This window comes from Chionomys nivalis, chromosome 16 (assembly GCF_950005125.1).
Source record: "Chionomys nivalis chromosome 16, mChiNiv1.1, whole genome shotgun sequence".
Taxonomy (NCBI): Eukaryota; Metazoa; Chordata; class Mammalia; order Rodentia; family Cricetidae; genus Chionomys; species Chionomys nivalis.
The window spans coordinates 9,243,717-9,261,594 of record NC_080101.1 but is presented as its reverse complement, the minus strand read 5'-3'; the positions used below and the strand labels follow the sequence as shown (position 1 = coordinate 9,261,594).

The window sequence follows — 17,878 nt, the reverse complement described above, 5'->3', positions numbered from 1 at the left end:
AACAATTTTATCTTTGTAATGGGATGGAGCTACAGAAAAAAATTAATTAAATATTTAAAAAATTAAATAATTAAGTTAAATTAATAAATTATTTTTGCAACCTTTAGAATATCTGTATAAAAAGATAACTTCATGACCAAATCAGAACTATGATTCAGCTAACTTCCAACCACACACAATTCTTTTGCTATGCCTATGCATACTTACCAATAATATTAAAATGTAACTACGACTTATTTGTATTTACTAAGAACTTCCCTTGCTCAACACCCTAAACCTAAGCTGATTTTTAAAAAAATACTTATTTATTTATTTATTTATTTATTTATTTATTTATTTATTTATTAAGTATAGAGTATTCTGTCTGCGTCTATGCCTGCAGGCCAGAAGAGGGCACCAGATCTCATTACAGATGGTTGTGAGCCACCATATGGCTGCTGGGAATTGAACTCAGGACCTTTGGAAGAGCAGGCAGTGCTCTTAACCTCTGAGCCATCTCTCAGCCCCCTCAGCTGATTTTTAAATTAAAAAAATTATTCTATTGTGGTGCAATCACTTAACACCACATCTACCTTTTTCACATGCTTTTTAAGTGGATAAAAAGGTCCTGCCCATTACTGGCTTAGCTAATTCATCCTGCTAGCTGGAACTCTATGTCCACAGGCTAGCGTTCCTCTTTCTCACTCAGTAAGTACCAACCACCTTTTCGCTTTTTAAGTCTGTGAGCCTGGCTATTTTAGATACTACCCGGGCAGCTGTCCAGGACTTGGTGCACATGTCACTGCCTTCAACTGTAAAATTGAGTTCTATAGATTCTTTTACTTTTATTCTGGAAAGTTCATTTAAAGGGTCCTGTGATCTTCTCTGCTTAATACTGGAGTGAGCTAAACCTTAGAATGTCTCAGTATCTGTCTAAGGACAGGCAGATAGGAAGGGGGTTAAGCTGGAATTGGAACTCAGGTTCTTTTGCTATCTATCCATCCCCTGCTGACTTTTCTGTCCCCTTCCCTGGAAGTTTTTCCAGATTGACAATGGTGTCCTCTATGAAGTCCTCTAAAATGGTCCCTTTAATGACATATAAAAACACAGATGAAGGTACCTCAGAAGCCCCTCTAGCTGCTTAATCACAACCTTTGCTTTTACTTTTAAAAATTTTCAAGAAAAAGAGATAGTTATATCTTGCACTTTGAGACTTTGGCAATCACCCCTGACCTCCTGCCTTACCTTTAAAATGTCCCCTCACTTATTCTATAGATAAATCAAACACCATGTGGGTAGCCCGGTGTCCTGTGTGGGCTCCAACCTCCTCACGTCTTTGCGCATCGAGCAGAAATGGAAATCTTCTTTTCTCTATTACTATCTTTTAACCCAGTGGTTTTCCTTTTGACATTTTTAAGAATAATAGTGCTTACATCAATCATTGTGGGCTTTTCCCAGCGCTGTCTGCACACAGGACTCAAGTTGAAGCCCAGCAATTCTGGCATGCTCGGGCAGTAGGAAGAGGCCGGAAGCGGCTGGTATGCTGTTTTCCCACTCCACTGCACAACTAGGTAAAACACCACCCACTTGGGGCACTGTGATGATGGGTGGGGATTCCCACATTGCACAGGTCCCCATTCCTCAGACCTCTGGTCAGAATCTGAGAATGACAGCATGGAATTGAGAGGGGACAGCCTTCCAGATGCCAGCCTTGTTTGAGCCAAGGCAGCCTCACTCGTAGTAATAGATTAGAGTTGGCATAGAATTTTCTTAGGAAAAATGGAAGAGGTATACAAGAAAAGCCTAGAAGCTCTAGCTAGAATAAGACACTGCTGTGAGTCCTCTATGTCAATACCAGCCCTGTCTTCAAGGTAGGAAGACATTTGATTTCTGCTTGGGAAGGAGACTCAAGCCTACGGACCCTACGCAAGGCGGCTGTGATTTCAGCAGGAGTCTACGAACAATGCCTAACATGAGGATTAATGGCTGGTGAGGGGCTGGGCACCCAGCAGCAAGGGGCCTTTCCTATTTATGCTATTATTGGGGTCAAGTTCCAAGGATGTGTCAGGACTGTCCTTTTGAAGGACAGAGAGAGGTACAAAGAGTCACTTTGGGACTTTTTCTTTGGGGTAGATTTCAATTTCACTCAAGTCTTGGGCTGTATTAAGGGACATATGTATATATTCCACGTTATACAAGTAACCTGAAGAATAAGAAGTGCCGTTGCCCCAACTCAGGCTCACTGATATTTCTATTTTTGGTTACGTTCTGTTAGAAGCAACTAATTTTAGAGAATAGCTTCAAGTTTTCTGAGTATGAAGAAACCTTCCCCAGGGACTGGTCTATCTGGGTTGTCTTTCAGCATCTACCAGTGAACCTGATGCAGCATCCTACAGCCCCGGACTGGTACACGGTGTGGCCTGGGATGGAAACAGTACACAGTAGCAGATGTGAGAGAGATCGATCAGCTCAGAATGCATGAGAAGTGGACGCACTGAATAGAAAATAACCAAAGTGTGGACTTCCAGAGATGAGACACGAAGAGACTGGCAAGGACTCAGGATGCACAGGTGAGGCTAACACAGTGATTCACGGCTGGAATGACCTTTTGGGTGAAGGAGAGAGAGAGAGAGAGAGAGAGAGAGAGAGAGAGAGAGAGAGAGAGAGAGAGAGAGAGAGAGAGAGAGAGAGAATATGCCTCGTCATGCTATAACTTCAGGACAGTGGGGACTAGGACCATGCAGGAGAGTAATATGTTTAGGACCTGAATAACACAGCCCAGAGAAAGACAAGGGCCAAACAAAAGCAACGTTGCCTTGAGTTCCTTGCTCTTTCCTTCTCTGGTGGTATGCTGGTAACTAAGCCTCTCCCAAGGAACAAAGCCTGTGGATTCTAAGTGAGCACTTTCTCATAAAGGGAGCCCTTACAGCTCAGTTCCCTACCAATGCCCACTCAGTCAAGCACACCCCCACACCAAGAACAAATCCCAGCTCCGTTCACAGCCATTCTAGCCGCTAAGGTGAGGCTACACTGGCCTCCTCTGAGCTGCCATCCTCGCTTCCCTCTGGACATTTTGGCTCTGTGAGGTCTAGTCTCCTGTGGACCCTCAGCCCCCAAAAGGCTCTGCAAATGAGTCTGGCCAAGCTTCTGCGACGTGGTCTTGGGGTGGCCTTCCACGACTAAAGCACATCTTTTATAGGAAGAGTCCAGTTTGCTTGTTGTCTACTGTCTGTCGTGGGGGTTCATCCACATGCTCAGGAAAATTTGCCACCACTGAATCAGTGAACAACAACGAAAAAGAATGGAGCCTGGCTGGCACATGGTAGAGTCTTGGAATTATAATTACATCTTTGTTGCTTCAAATTTATAATATAGTACAAGACTGTAACATAGAAAAACTGATATTTCCATTTGAGTGGTCTTCTTTGCCTCATCCTAAATAAACTGGAAAAGCACTCGATTTCTTTACACAGTGCCGCATGCACTGGGAGAAAGGCTGGGAAGTTCCTGTCGTTGTGGAGAAGGCTATGTAGCAAATACTTGCTCACAAGCAGCATTTCAGGGTCATCTCTTCGACCCACGGAGACTGAAACTTCCAATTTGTATACACACCATTGAGAACCATACATAGACATTCAACAGCTCCAGCAAAAATTCCTATCACTAAAGAGAAGAAAAATGTCAGAGTAAGCCGTAAGAAAAATGTGCTTGGTTTCTTAAATGTAGAAGTGGCAATTTGCAGCATTTATACAAATTGCCATGTTCTGAAGGTTGCAGCTTGGAGACTGAACAGGAAGGAAAGCTGCAGCTAAGAGCCAATGCGGTGACACATGCTTAGTCAGTATGGTGGCACTACTGTAGTAACCTGCATGTCATGAGCCAGAAGGCTTTGCATCAGGATTGATATGTCCCATGTTGATTCTCTCTCATGGAAAATCACACAAGCTAAATTCGGGGCATATGAATTTGCTAATGGCAGTGTGGCTAAGGGTGAGCTGGATCCTACATATGATCGGGGGGCTTCCTTAAACATTTCTGGGCATTGTCTGCATTCTGCATGTATACTGAGTTGGGAGTTCAGCTGAACATACAAACACATTTAGAAGCAGTTAGAGAAATTAGAAAGTGGGGAACTGGAATGGCACAGTGAGAGAGAAGAATCTGATTTTACAACATAAACAACAAGCTTTCTGCAATAGCACTGCTTCGATGTGCAGCAAAGGTTGGAGCAGAGCTCCACTCTGCTGACGTCTTTCTGCATTTTTCGTCTGCCTTCTCTTCTCCTCCCTGCGTCATTGTGCTCAGTGTATATTTTGACTGATAAAACCTATATATGTACTTTTTGAAGGGTTACCAGAACAGAAATGGATATTTGTGGATAAAAAAAGAAAGCATTTCTTTCTTTCTTTCTTTTTTTGTGGACAAATGCAATGCAGTCCAGAGCCTATGGCCACAATGAACAAAATGCTAGCAATCTGAATTTGATAAGCTGCTACGTCAAGACCTTCTAGCTGCAGCCCTGTTGATCCATAGTCACCCTACTGAGAAGGGAAGTGTGTTTTTAGTAACATGAAACCAAACAGAGCTAACTCTCTCCTACCTGTAATAAGCAAGGATTAGCATATAAACATTCAGAAGCACTATTTTTTTCGTACACTCATTGAGGAACAGGACGATGGGACTTTGTATCCTGATGCCGATATAAAGAAATTGGAAATTAAAGTGGGTGGCATCTCCTCAGAAATGGTCCACACAGCGGAAGGAGGGTACTGGTTACACTGGGGTCAGCTGTGATGAAGAATGTGCTGTGTTTAACTGCAAAACCAACAACAATCCACAGGTACACGGTGCCTACCATACATAGGCCAGCTATAGCTCTGGTCTTCCGGGGATGGACGTATTTCCACAGAACAGAGGTTTGTTTGGATGTAAATTTTTTTTAAACAAAGAAAATGGTGTAGAAATGCTAACATGATCGTTTGTGCTTTTAAGCGACTATTAGAGTCTGCATGGAGATGGCCACAGTCTGTCACAGTGTCACACAATCGCACGTTACCTTGGATACGAGGCTGGCTCTGTAAGCTGCTAGCTGCTTCAGGTACTCCTTCTTCGCCGCCTCAGTTTTCTTCTTGTAGACCTGTGAGAGCAACAGAAAGTCTTCAATTAGACCGCTTTTGTTTCGAGGGATGGACGAGGCAGAACGGCAACTGTACACACATAGAGATAATTTTATAATAATATACGGCTCCCAAAGAGGGCGTTTTCTTCCTGAAACAGGTCTGAAAGAAGAAGGAAAATAAACTCTGTAAGAAAAGAGGCAGCACTTGTAAAATTTTGCATTTTTCAGAATATGCATGAAAGGATTGGTGAGCGTGGAAATAAATGGCAGCAGTGATGAAGCCTCACCCAGGAATAAGACATTCATATTTATACAGCAGGCAGTAATTCAACAGCACAGTAATATTCTAACATTTGCGCTCTGTGCCAAACACAAAACCAAAATGGGATTCAAGGACGAGGCATCATATTCCGTATGGAAATCAATGCACAGGTATTGGCAGTTGCGAGTTCATCACAATTTTAAGAGCCTCCAAGTTATATTTCCAAGGATTTGGGAGTCAGGAGCGGCAGGCAAGAGTACAATGGGGCTAAGATGGGAATGATGGCTGGCTAGGGACAGGACGCAACCCGCCACGCCACGTGATCTGCGCGTCATGTACTTTCCTACAGAGACACAATGACAGCTATGGGGACCTTGTAAGAGTTGTCCGCAATGAACAGACACTCACGGAGGCTTGGCAACCAAATAAAAAGCAGAAACTGAGACCTGAGAAGTGACCAGCTCCTGTGTGCTGGGGGTCATCACGCACTAATTAAACAGAGGCCATGTCGGGGTACAGAGGGCTTCATCTTCCTCCCTGAGGCTGAGTTTTCAAGGTTCCAAAGTTCTGCAATCTTCTAAAACTAGTTCAGATGAACAAGATGCTCTTTAGCATTTACTGAGGAGCTGGGAATGCATCCCCTACTGTGAATATTAACCAGACTGAGGTTGATATTGGGAAGTGGAGAATCTGTTGGGGAAGTAAATAAGGATTGTGTCTAAGGCCAAGCAGCCAGCAGTAGAGGGCGATCTTTACTTTCTAGAGACAGAGGTTTGCTGTGCCCAGACTCTGAAATGCAAGAAGTGAGAACTATTACTTACTCATGAATATTTTAACCCCAGCGGAACATTTTGCCCAGGTAAACAAATAACTGCACTTGGAGTGGAACTGCAACAGGACCCATGAAATGAATGTTATTGCTCCCCTTTAGGGAGGCTGCAGTTTTGACTTTCACAACTATAATTTTGTACAGAAAAGCAAACTAAAGCAAAGGTGCATTAATCAGTGTAAAGTATCATTTGATCATCCTCCCATCTTTATTAAAATAAGAAACCAAACAGAATTAGAAATCCTGTGTAGGACTTTTCTTATTGTTCATAATAAAAAAGTTAATTTCTTTTGATTAAAGCATAGAACTGCTATTGATTCACAACCATTGCAGAATCTAAATCCAGAATCTTCTGTGGAAATTCTTACATGAATATAAATGACCGCTAGAGTCAAGAATTTGAACAATATGACCTTACTTGGTCCAGACACATTTAGGAACAGAGCGCTTCTGATCTGTATTGATTTATTCCTTTTCTTTCTGCGAGAGAGATTTCTCCTACTGTTTCCTTCAGCCCACTTCTCCATGACATAATTTGTAAATAATGGCTTTACGCACACTGCTTACTCTTCTTTACCTTAAAGTGGTTCGGAGGGGGCTGGAGCGGTAGGTCAGTGCGAAGAGTGCTTGCCTACAAGAATGAGGGCTTGTTTTGGAATCCCCAGGAGCCGTGTCAATTTCTCAGCATGGCTATGCATGCTGTGACCCCAGCATCGCAGGGTAGAGACAGGGAGATCTTGAGAGAAGAGCTTGCTGGGTAGCAGGCCTACCCTAAATTGCAAGCTTCCTGTTCAGAAGGAGACCTTGTCTCAAGGCAACAAGGCAGAGAACAAGAGAGGGAGAGACCCAGAGTCATTTGTAATTTCTGCATGTATGCATAGGGGCATATGTGCCTACACACTCATGTGCATGCATGCCTAGGGACATATGTGCCTACACACTCGTGTGCATGCATGCATCACACACACACACATACACGTGAACACACATGTACACATACACAATGTTTTTGAGAGGTATTTTCTCCCCCACACACAGACATCTTAGAAAGTTTTGAGGAAAATATTTAGTAAATAAAACTTTGACACCTCTAAGTATCTGAAATAATTATATCATGATTTTGATTAATATGCTATGGTGTGTGTCGCATTAGCTAGGTAGCATTCATTTTTCTTTTAGAGAGAATTCTATGCTGCTTTTTAGCCTTCCCCAAAGTATTGTTTCCTAAGTAGGAAAGGAAGACGGCATGGTTCTAGCACTTCCTGTCTCCTTCATTTGGTGTCTATTGGAACTGCAACAGTGTAAGCATGCCGTCACCCTTGGTGGGGCTGCTGGCGACCAGCATCACACAAAGCGTTAACACTTCCTGCAATGTGCTGATTAACAACTTGGACAGAAAGGCGCGTAACTCCCCCACCGCAGGCTGAACGTACGGCATGGTTCCACCCAGGATCGATGCTGTTATGGGATACCTGACTAGCATTCAGAGACCCCTGTTTCACAAATGGCTCCCCATTGGCTATTGATGATCGGCTATGTCGGGATCACTGTGTAAGGGCCCAAACACCACTTTAGGGCAGCGTAAGCCCATCACTTCACATTACAGGGATTGATGGGTCCACAGGCTCCCAAACAGCTGCAGACATTCAGTGGGAGAATCCAAGGGGGGTCATTTCAGGAGGTACAGGTCTATAACTGTATTTAAAGGAGGGTAACCCAGATCAGAGTGAAAATCTGAGGTTGTCTACCAGTAATAATTAGACCTTCCACCTTTGAGAATTGCTTAATGGTTCCAACACTACATGCTGTGTGCGCCTCACTAACATGGCTCTCTAACATTGGGCTAGGGTGCTGTTTGAGTCCAGTAGTAATGGAAATGTCCGAAGACTTCAACCACGAGACAATGACAGTCATACGTAAGAATTCCATACATAAAGAAAATAGGGGATATTCTTACTTTAGAGCAGAAGTTTCAAGATAACTGGTAAAAAAAAATTCCTAAAAGATGTTTCAAAACTTCACGTTATGGATGGAGAAAGCCCTTCATTTGCAGAAACCAAAGGGGTTGTGGGATTGTATTCGGCAGTGAGCAATCACCTCTGTGATCGAACGCATGGGCCTGACCTGCGAGGATGGATCTGATTTATGTCAAAGTTAAGTTTGGGAAAGCCATAGTTTCTCTCAGGAAAAGACAAATATTTTAAAGGTATGTGATTCCTACAGTAAATATTAGTGTTCTGTCGAGCTGCAAAATGGATTCCAAATGGGCCACAGCTGTTTGAAATAAAGTCCAAAGTTGGCCAGAAGTGGATTTAAAACTCATAATACAGCATTTATCATTTCCCCAACCCATCCAAACACTTTTGAATCCATCCTGCCTTAACATACTTATATGCTGTGGTTTGCTATTCCAAGAAAGCCACCATTTCCTATCTAAGGATTGCATCTAGTTGGTTAAACTAAAACATATATAACAGCTCACCCGAAACACACATAGATAGACATCAGATGGCAGTCCTGGAGAACACATCCTGTTCATATGATCCCGTGATTCACTGAACGCTCTAAATACCTCTCAGTACATGGGCTTTTATAGGCTGATAATCCCTAATTAAAATCAGCAGTTCAATGTCAGTGTCTATGACACACTTAAACAGAAGAAAATTCTGAGGCACTCTGTTCGTTCCCTCTTCTTCCACAAACAATCCACCCAGCGAATGGAGAAAACCAAAGTCTTATGAATACCAGCTAATCCCCTCTTCCTTCCCTTTCTTCTGGCTCATCCTCATAATCTCCAGCCAGTTTACTTCAACAGTCGTTACAGTCATAAGAAGAAAAGGTGCAAAATCCTTCTGACTTTGAATTCTATTCAAACCCCATTTAAAAACTGACAAGGTGTTTTCCTTTTAGGATAAGTGCAAATGCCTCCCCCCAACACTGCCATTTCATATTTATAGAAAATGCTTAGCAACAGAATTATGTATGAATAAGAATAACTTCGTCACCCTCCCAGAGACACATCTTTAGAAACTTCATGTGTATGCCCGCTTTCAGCGATGCCATTATTTAGGTCAGTCAGAGACAGGCATCAGTAGTTTACACACGGCGTGGTCCTTCAATACGGGGCCCTATCCATCTTGTCTACTTGCTTACATTTTCTTAAGGATACCCTAACTGGAAAGACTTCATGAGGTAGTGTTCAGAGGATTGAAAACGTTACAGGATGTGTCAAAAATATTGCTGTTGGTTCCTTCTGAAGACTGTCTGATACACTTGGTCATGGTGCCACTGGTCCCTTGCTGCTAGAGGCCAGAAACAGGCAGCTTGGCTTTAGAGATGGCTATAAAACATATATAAAACTAATCTGCTGATATATTAAATGGAGAGGACTAGCTGAATATCATGTTGTTCAATCTTAACCAAAAGACTGGCTCCTGTGTGCCTAACGTATTGTGAAGCATGAAGGGCACAAAACAAAAGAACATTTAAATTATTCTTTGGCTAAGTGTTTCTTGTCAGCACACACTTTCTTTTATGTATCTTTAGTTCCTTCAACAAGAATGTTGCCTTGGTATTATTATACCCATTTTACAGACCAGGAAACACACACACACACACCACACACTCACACCACACACACACTCATGCACTCACATACCACACACACACACTGGACACACATTCACACACATCACACACACTCACCATGCACACACTACACACACCACACACACATACACCACATACATACTCAGTCACACACACCACACACACACACACACCCTACACCCCCGCCCCACACCAGTGAAACAGGGCAGAATCAGGAGCGAATCAAAGCAATCTGGTGCCAGTCATCTGTGTTTGCTCACTGTCTCCCCCTAGCTGTTGAAATTAGAAACTACAGGGTGGGATCTCTTCCTCATGGTAGGAGCCCAGCATGTCGGGCAGTACCTGATGCATAATAGGTGCTCAGGAAACACAGTCAGACATCACCAAGTGGTCAAGAAGATTCTGAGAAATGTGTTGGCAGGCGAGGCCGTTATGGTGTTGACATAACAGGGTGCACTTACATAAAATAATCGCAATGGCAGCAGGCTGTAATTGCACACGGCCACTGTCGACCACAGAGCTCACATTGACAGCGGTAGTGTCATGCCCTCCCATGACAATCTCTAGTGAATAAAAGTCCCTGGAATGGGGTGTCACATTTTATGAGTCAACATTAGCAAGGATGCTGAGGATACACTACCAAATTGCATCTTCAAAATGAAAACATACATCAATGGAAACAGAGAAGTTGATAGACATGTAACCTACCTCGAATATATGCACAAATGGTAGGTTGTAGCAAACTTGAATGGAATTAATATCATATTGGAGTTATTGTCTCACTAAAGCTATGGAAACTTTCAAATGAATTATCAGCTCCCACTGCGTATAGTATATGAATATTCACACACCTGAATCACTCCTGTTTATGCCTATGATGCTGTGTCACGTTCTCATTAGTGTGTCAGCATGTATATGTATATATAAATACTTGGCTTTTGAAGTTCAAGTTATAATCTAATTGCTCACTTGCAAATTTCTATGAATATAAATATTGCTTACAGGCTGTGGTCTTTATTATTTTTGCTAATTAAGATTTCCTTTATATATTATTTGAATATCATAACTTTTTCATGAATAATTATTTTTTATAGTTTTGTTGTTTTGTTCTGAGACTATCATATAGGAGTGAAATGTATTTTAGTCATATCTACCCGTCCATATCTCCTCTAACTCCTCCTGTGTCCTTCCTGACATCTCCCTGTCAAATCTGTGTGTGTGTGTATGTGTGTGTGTATGTGTGCATGTGAATGTGTGTGAATGTGTGTGTATGTGTGTGTGTGTGGTATGTATTAAGTGCTGCCCTGTGTACTTGGGTAAAGAGCTAAGGCTTCTGAATGAACAATTGCTCTACCTATGCCTTATGCTTCATCTTTTAGAGGCTGGGAAAGATGACATGCTTATAAATAAATTACTAAGATGAACTTATACAGTGCCGGTGCTATAGTGTGGCAGGACTTTCGTTAACCTTAAGTATAGTTGACATAAAATCCACATTTTGTCCTAAGATGAGGGGCAAACACCAGAGCCGCCTTTATGTAGTGGGTGTCTGAGCAGCAACGAGAAGTAAATGATTTGATTCGCGGGCTCCGAGGATTTATCAGCAGCTTCCTAAGTATAATTCTGGCTCTTCATATCCCTGCTGCTTCTAATTTAGCAGGACAGGCTCATAATTGAAGCAAATTAACTATTTACACTTGCCCCTTCTACTCGGGAAGAAGACACAGCAGCAGGAAGAAGGAGGAGGAAATTACTTTCTTCCCACTTGTGTCAGATCTGCCCTTATATAAACACATTAACAGTAATTTCATGAGGTGTCAAACATAGGAATAAATACTGGGAGATAAAATAATGAGGTGCTGCTATCGAGCTGAACTGCTGGGGCTAATATCCTTGGATATGAATTATGCATCCCGAAAGAAGGCATATGCTACAGGATTCAAACGCGCTCCCTGCAAGTGATATCTGCTCATTAGGCTAAGCCTCGTGAGGTAAATCCACTCTCTTCTTCCACGACAGGACTAGCATTTACAAAACTCCACTCTCCGGGCACCGTGGGCTGCGGTTTCCCCCAAACACGCCAAATCCGAGTAGGCTTTCCACTCCTTTTTTTAGCACAACAGCATGTTTATTTAGCTCTTGGCTGCAGCTTTAAAGCCAGTTAACGTAATGTAAACAAGAACATTTTGTTTGTAATTTGCTAAATGTCTTACAGCCCGACTGTGTCTCCAATTAGGAACTTAAGGTTCATTTAGTCATTTACATCTGGTTCTGATTTAAGGTGACTTTCCATGACTAAAAGGAACTCCAGAACCCTTTACGGCTCTCTGGGCTAATATGTTCTGTGGAAAGCTGACCAGCCTCTTTGTTTTATAGATTCGGAATTGTCTTATAGCGCCATTATATGCTCAGGTCCTATACCACCAGTGACCAGAATCAGAGCGTTTCAAAGTCACAGAGCACGGAGAAATTTAGACAGAACCTTATAAACAAGATGCCACGGGTTGCTGAAACCCCGAGACCACGATGCAGGAGGATGGTATGGTTAACTTATCTTCCTTGTTCTGCAGGTCCAGTCAGGGCAAGATAAGCAGCCAAAGCTGGCAACACAGCCATTCTCGTGTTTCCCCTCCTCCTCTCCATCTGGTGTCTTTTAAACAACTTGGTAAGCTTTTGAGATGGGTTCTTCATTGTCTTCCGAGTCATTAGCATTTAAAACCCTCCTGTTGGAATCCCAAGCACACATTTTTTTTTCTGCTTTCCAGATTCCTCATTGTCTTCCCAAGAATTCAAATGGAACCATGTCTGAGGTGTGATGTGTGTTCAGTGTCTTTGGAGGGAAAGATCCATAAAGGAGATTTTGTGTTTGAGAATTGTTATCACTTCCCTTGAATTTCTCCTCCTTGAAAGAGTATTTGTGGAACCAGCATACACACAGTTTCTCACTCAGCATGGATTCTAGAAGCTAAAGACCTGCTCTCTGTGCTAGGTTTCCACTTTGCCTGGACGCCACACTGAGCAGGCATGCCATGGAAGCAGAGAGCTCTATTAGGCGTGTTCCTACTGGTAGGCAGAAAACTATTCAACTCTAATCTCACTAATGATGTTTTCCCTTAAATATTGTAATTTTCTGAGTCCCCAATAAGTCATTGGTAACCCTGCCCATTTCCTCCAGCTTGTGTTTCTAGCTGTAGCCGTTCACAGCTGTGGGCTATTTTGACAACAGGATTTCCAACTCACTATAGCACATGAGAGCCCCACCTCCTAGCCAAACTGCCTACACAATGCAAAACCATCCTGTGGGCTTGTCTAAACTAATTGAGGAGTGTTCCTTTAAAAATATGGAACAGTAGGTAGGCTCCCCAGATCTGAATATTAAACGAGAGTTAAGTACAGTTCCTTTAAGTTTGAAGCAGATATTATAGTGTGTTTGCACAATACAGGGAATGAATGGGCGGTAATGCAGCAGATATAACATCCTGGGATAATTTTGGCAGATTTTGGATCTCCGGAGTGTCTTTTAGGCAGGCACATTTGCCTCAAGGGCATCTCCTGCAAGCAGTCGGTGACAGTCAGCCACAGTGCAGGAGAGCGGTGGCTGGACCAGAGGACACCAATGCTCTGAGTGCAGCCACGGGCCTGCGCCCTGTGTGTGAGGGACACAGAGAGTAATGTGCAGCCTGTGTCTTTATTAAGTCAGAGCATCTTTACATGGAAAGAATCAGTGCTCCCAGATCCCTGAGGCATCAACAGGGAACAGCAGGCATGGCCACAGACCATCTCGGGGCAACCTAAATTGCTCACAACACCTTGTTTGGGTAACTCTCAAACAAGTACTCAAAATTTAAAATACATCTTTCAAGAAACATCAGTAGAAGTATTTTCTTAGACAATCTTGGCATAAACCAATTTCAGTCAGTAGATTTTGATTCTGGGATATGAATCGTATTGTCTATTATATGAGTCTGTTCTTTATCTACCAAATGCATTTGCCTTCCAATACCCCTCCATAAACCTTAAACTACCTCCACACACGAGAACTCAGGGGAAGACTCATTTTGAGTTACTTATTGAGAAGTAAAATGTAAAAGAGAAGGGAAGGTGTCTTGACATTGTAGGTGCTTGATTAAGAAGTCTTGACTATTATATTGTAACTGTAATCATATCTACTCTGAAACCTAAAGTCAGGGATGGGACTAATGTCCCCTTTTAAGATGACTGTGGATAATAGCATTCCAATCTCTCTCCTCTCACTTTCATATGCATATATATAAAATCTCTCTCATATGCATATATGTGTAACTCATATGCATATATATATATATATATATATATATATATATATGTAATCACTCCCTCTGCACACACACAATTAATCTTATACAGCTAGGCAAAAAAACATTGAAAGATTTTAATATTCTCCTCTTCTTATATTAAAAGTACAAATCATCGTTATAATGCAATCAGTGGATGAAACTTGGCTCTTTACCCTTGCTGTCTTTTGGAATTATCTGGTTTTGATTGTATGAAGATTATTGTTTTTCTCCACCAGAAAGAAGAGTACAGATAGTTATTTTTATATTGGAAATGCAAAGGACAGGTCGTGGTTATGAAAAGTCTTTTTAACTTTCTTGAAAACCCTGGGTTTGAATGTAGGAAAGTCTTTGGCCAACTGGGACCACGGAGACTAGATGTTAGCCTGAGAAAGTGATGTTTTTGAAAAAGCAGAAGGCAAGGCAGAACAAAGGGGAACCATGTCTACCTTCTGATGAACAAGAGTTGCAGCGCATAGTCCCTGGGGAGAAGGCACTTTCTGGAGCTTCCTCCAGAAAATTTCATCTTCAAGTGGAAGAGGGCAAAGGGGGATGTTCAGGACATTTCCAAGAGTACATGGAGGATTAGCAGAAGAGCAGAATAGGTAGGTATGGATGTGACATTGTTCAGAGAACAGGGACAAGGGCTGGGCTCTCTCATCCATGTGTACTTTGACTGTCATTCAGGAATTCCCTACCAACTGGAGGGAAGCCATCTTTACAGTTCCACCCCCATTAGGAAACCTCATCTAAGATCAGGGAGTTTGGGAGATAATTGATCTGAGCTCAGAACCATCTAGAAACTGACTCTAAAATTTTGAAATAATCATATTAGGATCCAATTAGAAGTAGACACTACAATGTTACCTGCTCAATACCAGTCAAGTTGCTATACTAATCAAGTACACTGAGTTCTCAGGGTATGTTCACTACCATCACAGGTGGCTCTTAGCACCCTGTACTCTGCAGAGGAAGTCTTGTTGCCATTCCCTCTGCCTGGCAACCTTGAAGACATAAGAAAATGTGTAGAAATTCCAGATCCTGAAGGGTAACTTTCAGTAGTTAGAGGTGTTGGGGGATGGGAGGATACGTTCTGTTTCTTGGCATCTGGTATTATCATGGCAACCATCACTGCTGCTGAGAGTTTGTCAAGGGGAGGACTGTGAGTTAAATGGCAAGGTCTCCTCATTGTAGCTAAGTCCCAGCTATGTAGGCGTAGAGAGATCAACCGCACAGTGGAGACCCAGTTGTCTTGCTTATTGTCATATCTACCGTCTCTAGGCAGTGCTTGGCAAACAGATGCTCAAAAATTGGTTGGATAAGTGAATGAACTTATTGCCACTTCATTCTAATTCATAGATTTTGGACAATTCATTATAGACCTGTGAGTACTGAGTAGAACAAAGGAAATAATCCAAATATCTTTTAACAGTATAAATCCTACTTAGAGCATATATATTGACATAAACTAAGATTCCTTGAGAACCTATGGTTTTCTTTTTTTAGGGTCCCAATCTACTCTCCACTGTGTGTGTGTGCATGTGTGTGTGAGATGACAGACAGATGGTGTTGCGGGAGGTCCTTCCCCTCCTCCAGTCAATAGCGGCTGAGATAGCAGCCCATTGGGGTGTGGTCTCTCTCCCTTTAAAAAAGTGGCCACTTCCCTCTCTGCTCTCTCTTATTTCTGGCTCTGCTTCAGGCGACTAGACTCCCTTCCTGATTGCGCAGAGGGCTGTTGTCTGGGACGGTGATCTGTAAGCTTTTTCCCCTTTAAATAAATAACCATTCTATTAATCATAATTCCAAACTGGTGTGGGATTGTTTGTGACTTACGCCTTCGCCTTCAAGATAGATAGATAGATAGATAGATAGATAGAGGGAGGGAGAGAATGGCTATGTATGGTCCTGTGCATGCCAAGGCACATGTGTGGCAGTCACAGGACCATCTTAGGTGCTGGCCATGGCCTTCCATGCTGCTTGTGGCAGGGTCTCCTGTTGGTCTCTGCTCTGAATGCCAGGCTAGCTGGCCCATGGGCTTCCAGGGATATCCCAATCTCTGTCTCCACCTTACCGTAGAAGTGCTAGGACATGAACGTGACACCATCTCTGGCTTTAGAGGGGTTCTGTTCTTTACGTGGTTTGAACTCTGACCTTCACCTGACCCAGCACATATCTCACCTGTGATTTTAAATACACTTCCCCGGATATGGGGCAGAGCAGTAAAAATTTCTATCAAGAATCAAATGTGACCCTAATACTTGATCAGCGCACTTTGTTTTATTTCACGATTGCTGTGCTTATGTCGTCATTTTGACAATTTTATTCATTATCACGCTTATTTAATGTTTGTGGCAATAATACTACATTTTGACAACGACCATCTAGCCTCTAGGTTAGACACAGGATTGGTATTGTTTCTTCATGTGGGCAGGCTCCGGCTATTTTCTGAAATTTTACTCCTCACCCTCTTCAAGATCTCCTAGGTGACTCATGGCACTGCTGGCATATCTCAATGCCCTTCCCTAAGCGTGGCCCTCAGTCACACCATGGCCATGCATAAGGAAAGAAAGGGAAGCCAGCAATCTGTTCCCATTTAACACAGCCTTGAAGCATGGACTAAATTACATATCCTGGTGGTCTTCAGGCAAGAGCCAAGGAAGAAGCTCTTAGATTTGAGGTTTGTTTTGCAAGGAGCAGAAAAAGAGTTAGCTGACAACAGGGTAAAGAGTGAGTGCTGACAAGAGGCGTGGGTGATTTCCAAAGGGGACGTTTAATCGCTATGCACACACTGTCAACATTAAGAAGTGAGGTAATCCTGGCTGGGGTACGTGGAAGTCTTTCGAAATGTAGCTACGCTGAAGAAACTTTGACACAAGGGAGCTAATACGCTACTTATGGAAGAGCATAAAGGGAGTGCAAGATTAAGGGCCTTATGTTAAAGTCTGGTTTAGGTAGGGACACTATCTAAGTCACAGTTATGGCATCTGACTACTTTCCCTAACGCTTTCCAAAGCTCTTTTCGAAGCCTGTACACACTGTCTCTGATCAAGCTGATGCCATCCATTTTAAAGCCTTCTTACCTGTTTCTGCTCTTCTCCGAGGCCATCCCACATCGAAGCCACAATCTTAGAGACTTCACCAAAAGTAGCATTCGGATTTTGACCCTTGATGGCAGCCTGAGTATCTCGAAAGAACAAAGCGTAGGCAGACACGGGCTTCTGGGGCTCATTAGGGTCCTTCTTCTTCTTTTTTTTGGGAGTTTTTGGTTTTTTCCCCATATCAGAGGCAGGCCGCTTCTCTCCACCATTGATCTGAAATAAAAATCAAGACAGTTATGGAGGAACTGAGAAAGTCAGTGGCCGAATCATATTGCTATTCTTCTTTGACATAGACACAAAATACCACCTAGACAACCCCCACATAGAGGTGTTTTTTCCCGTGTATGCCATGCCTAGCAGGCGCATCCATGGGTGAGCCTAACTCTGCCTTCCATCTTCCCGTAGAATTGCTGGGGTTAGAAAAGTGTGATAACATGTCTGCCTTTATATGAGTTCTGGGGATTTGAACTCAGGTCTTCACACTTGTCAGCAAGCACTTTACTATGTTAAATGCTACTCCTCATCTTCCTTCATCCTGTCTCTGTCACTGTAGCTGTGACAGCAGCAACCTTCTTGGGATATTACTGGGCTTGCTTTCTTCTGTGGAGTGCTAACTTAGCTTCCTAATTATGACTTTAAACTTTGGGTCAGCAAGTCTGAGAAAGTCTA

The 17,878-nt window shown here is 42.6% G+C and overlaps 1 protein-coding gene across 2 annotated transcripts in view; it reads right to left on the bottom strand.

Annotated features, from left to right (window-relative positions):
- Positions 1–17,878, bottom strand: part of Tox (thymocyte selection associated high mobility group box) — a 283,895-nt gene that overhangs the window by 12,149 nt on the left and 253,868 nt on the right. For both annotated transcript variants that reach the window (XM_057790571.1, XM_057790572.1), the window contains exons 5-6: positions 17,192–17,422; positions 5,036–5,116 (exon numbers count right to left, since the gene is read on the bottom strand). In XM_057790571.1, coding sequence (XP_057646554.1) covers positions 5,036–5,116; positions 17,192–17,422 — 312 coding nt within the window. The remainder of the gene's footprint in view (positions 1–5,035; positions 5,117–17,191; positions 17,423–17,878) is intronic.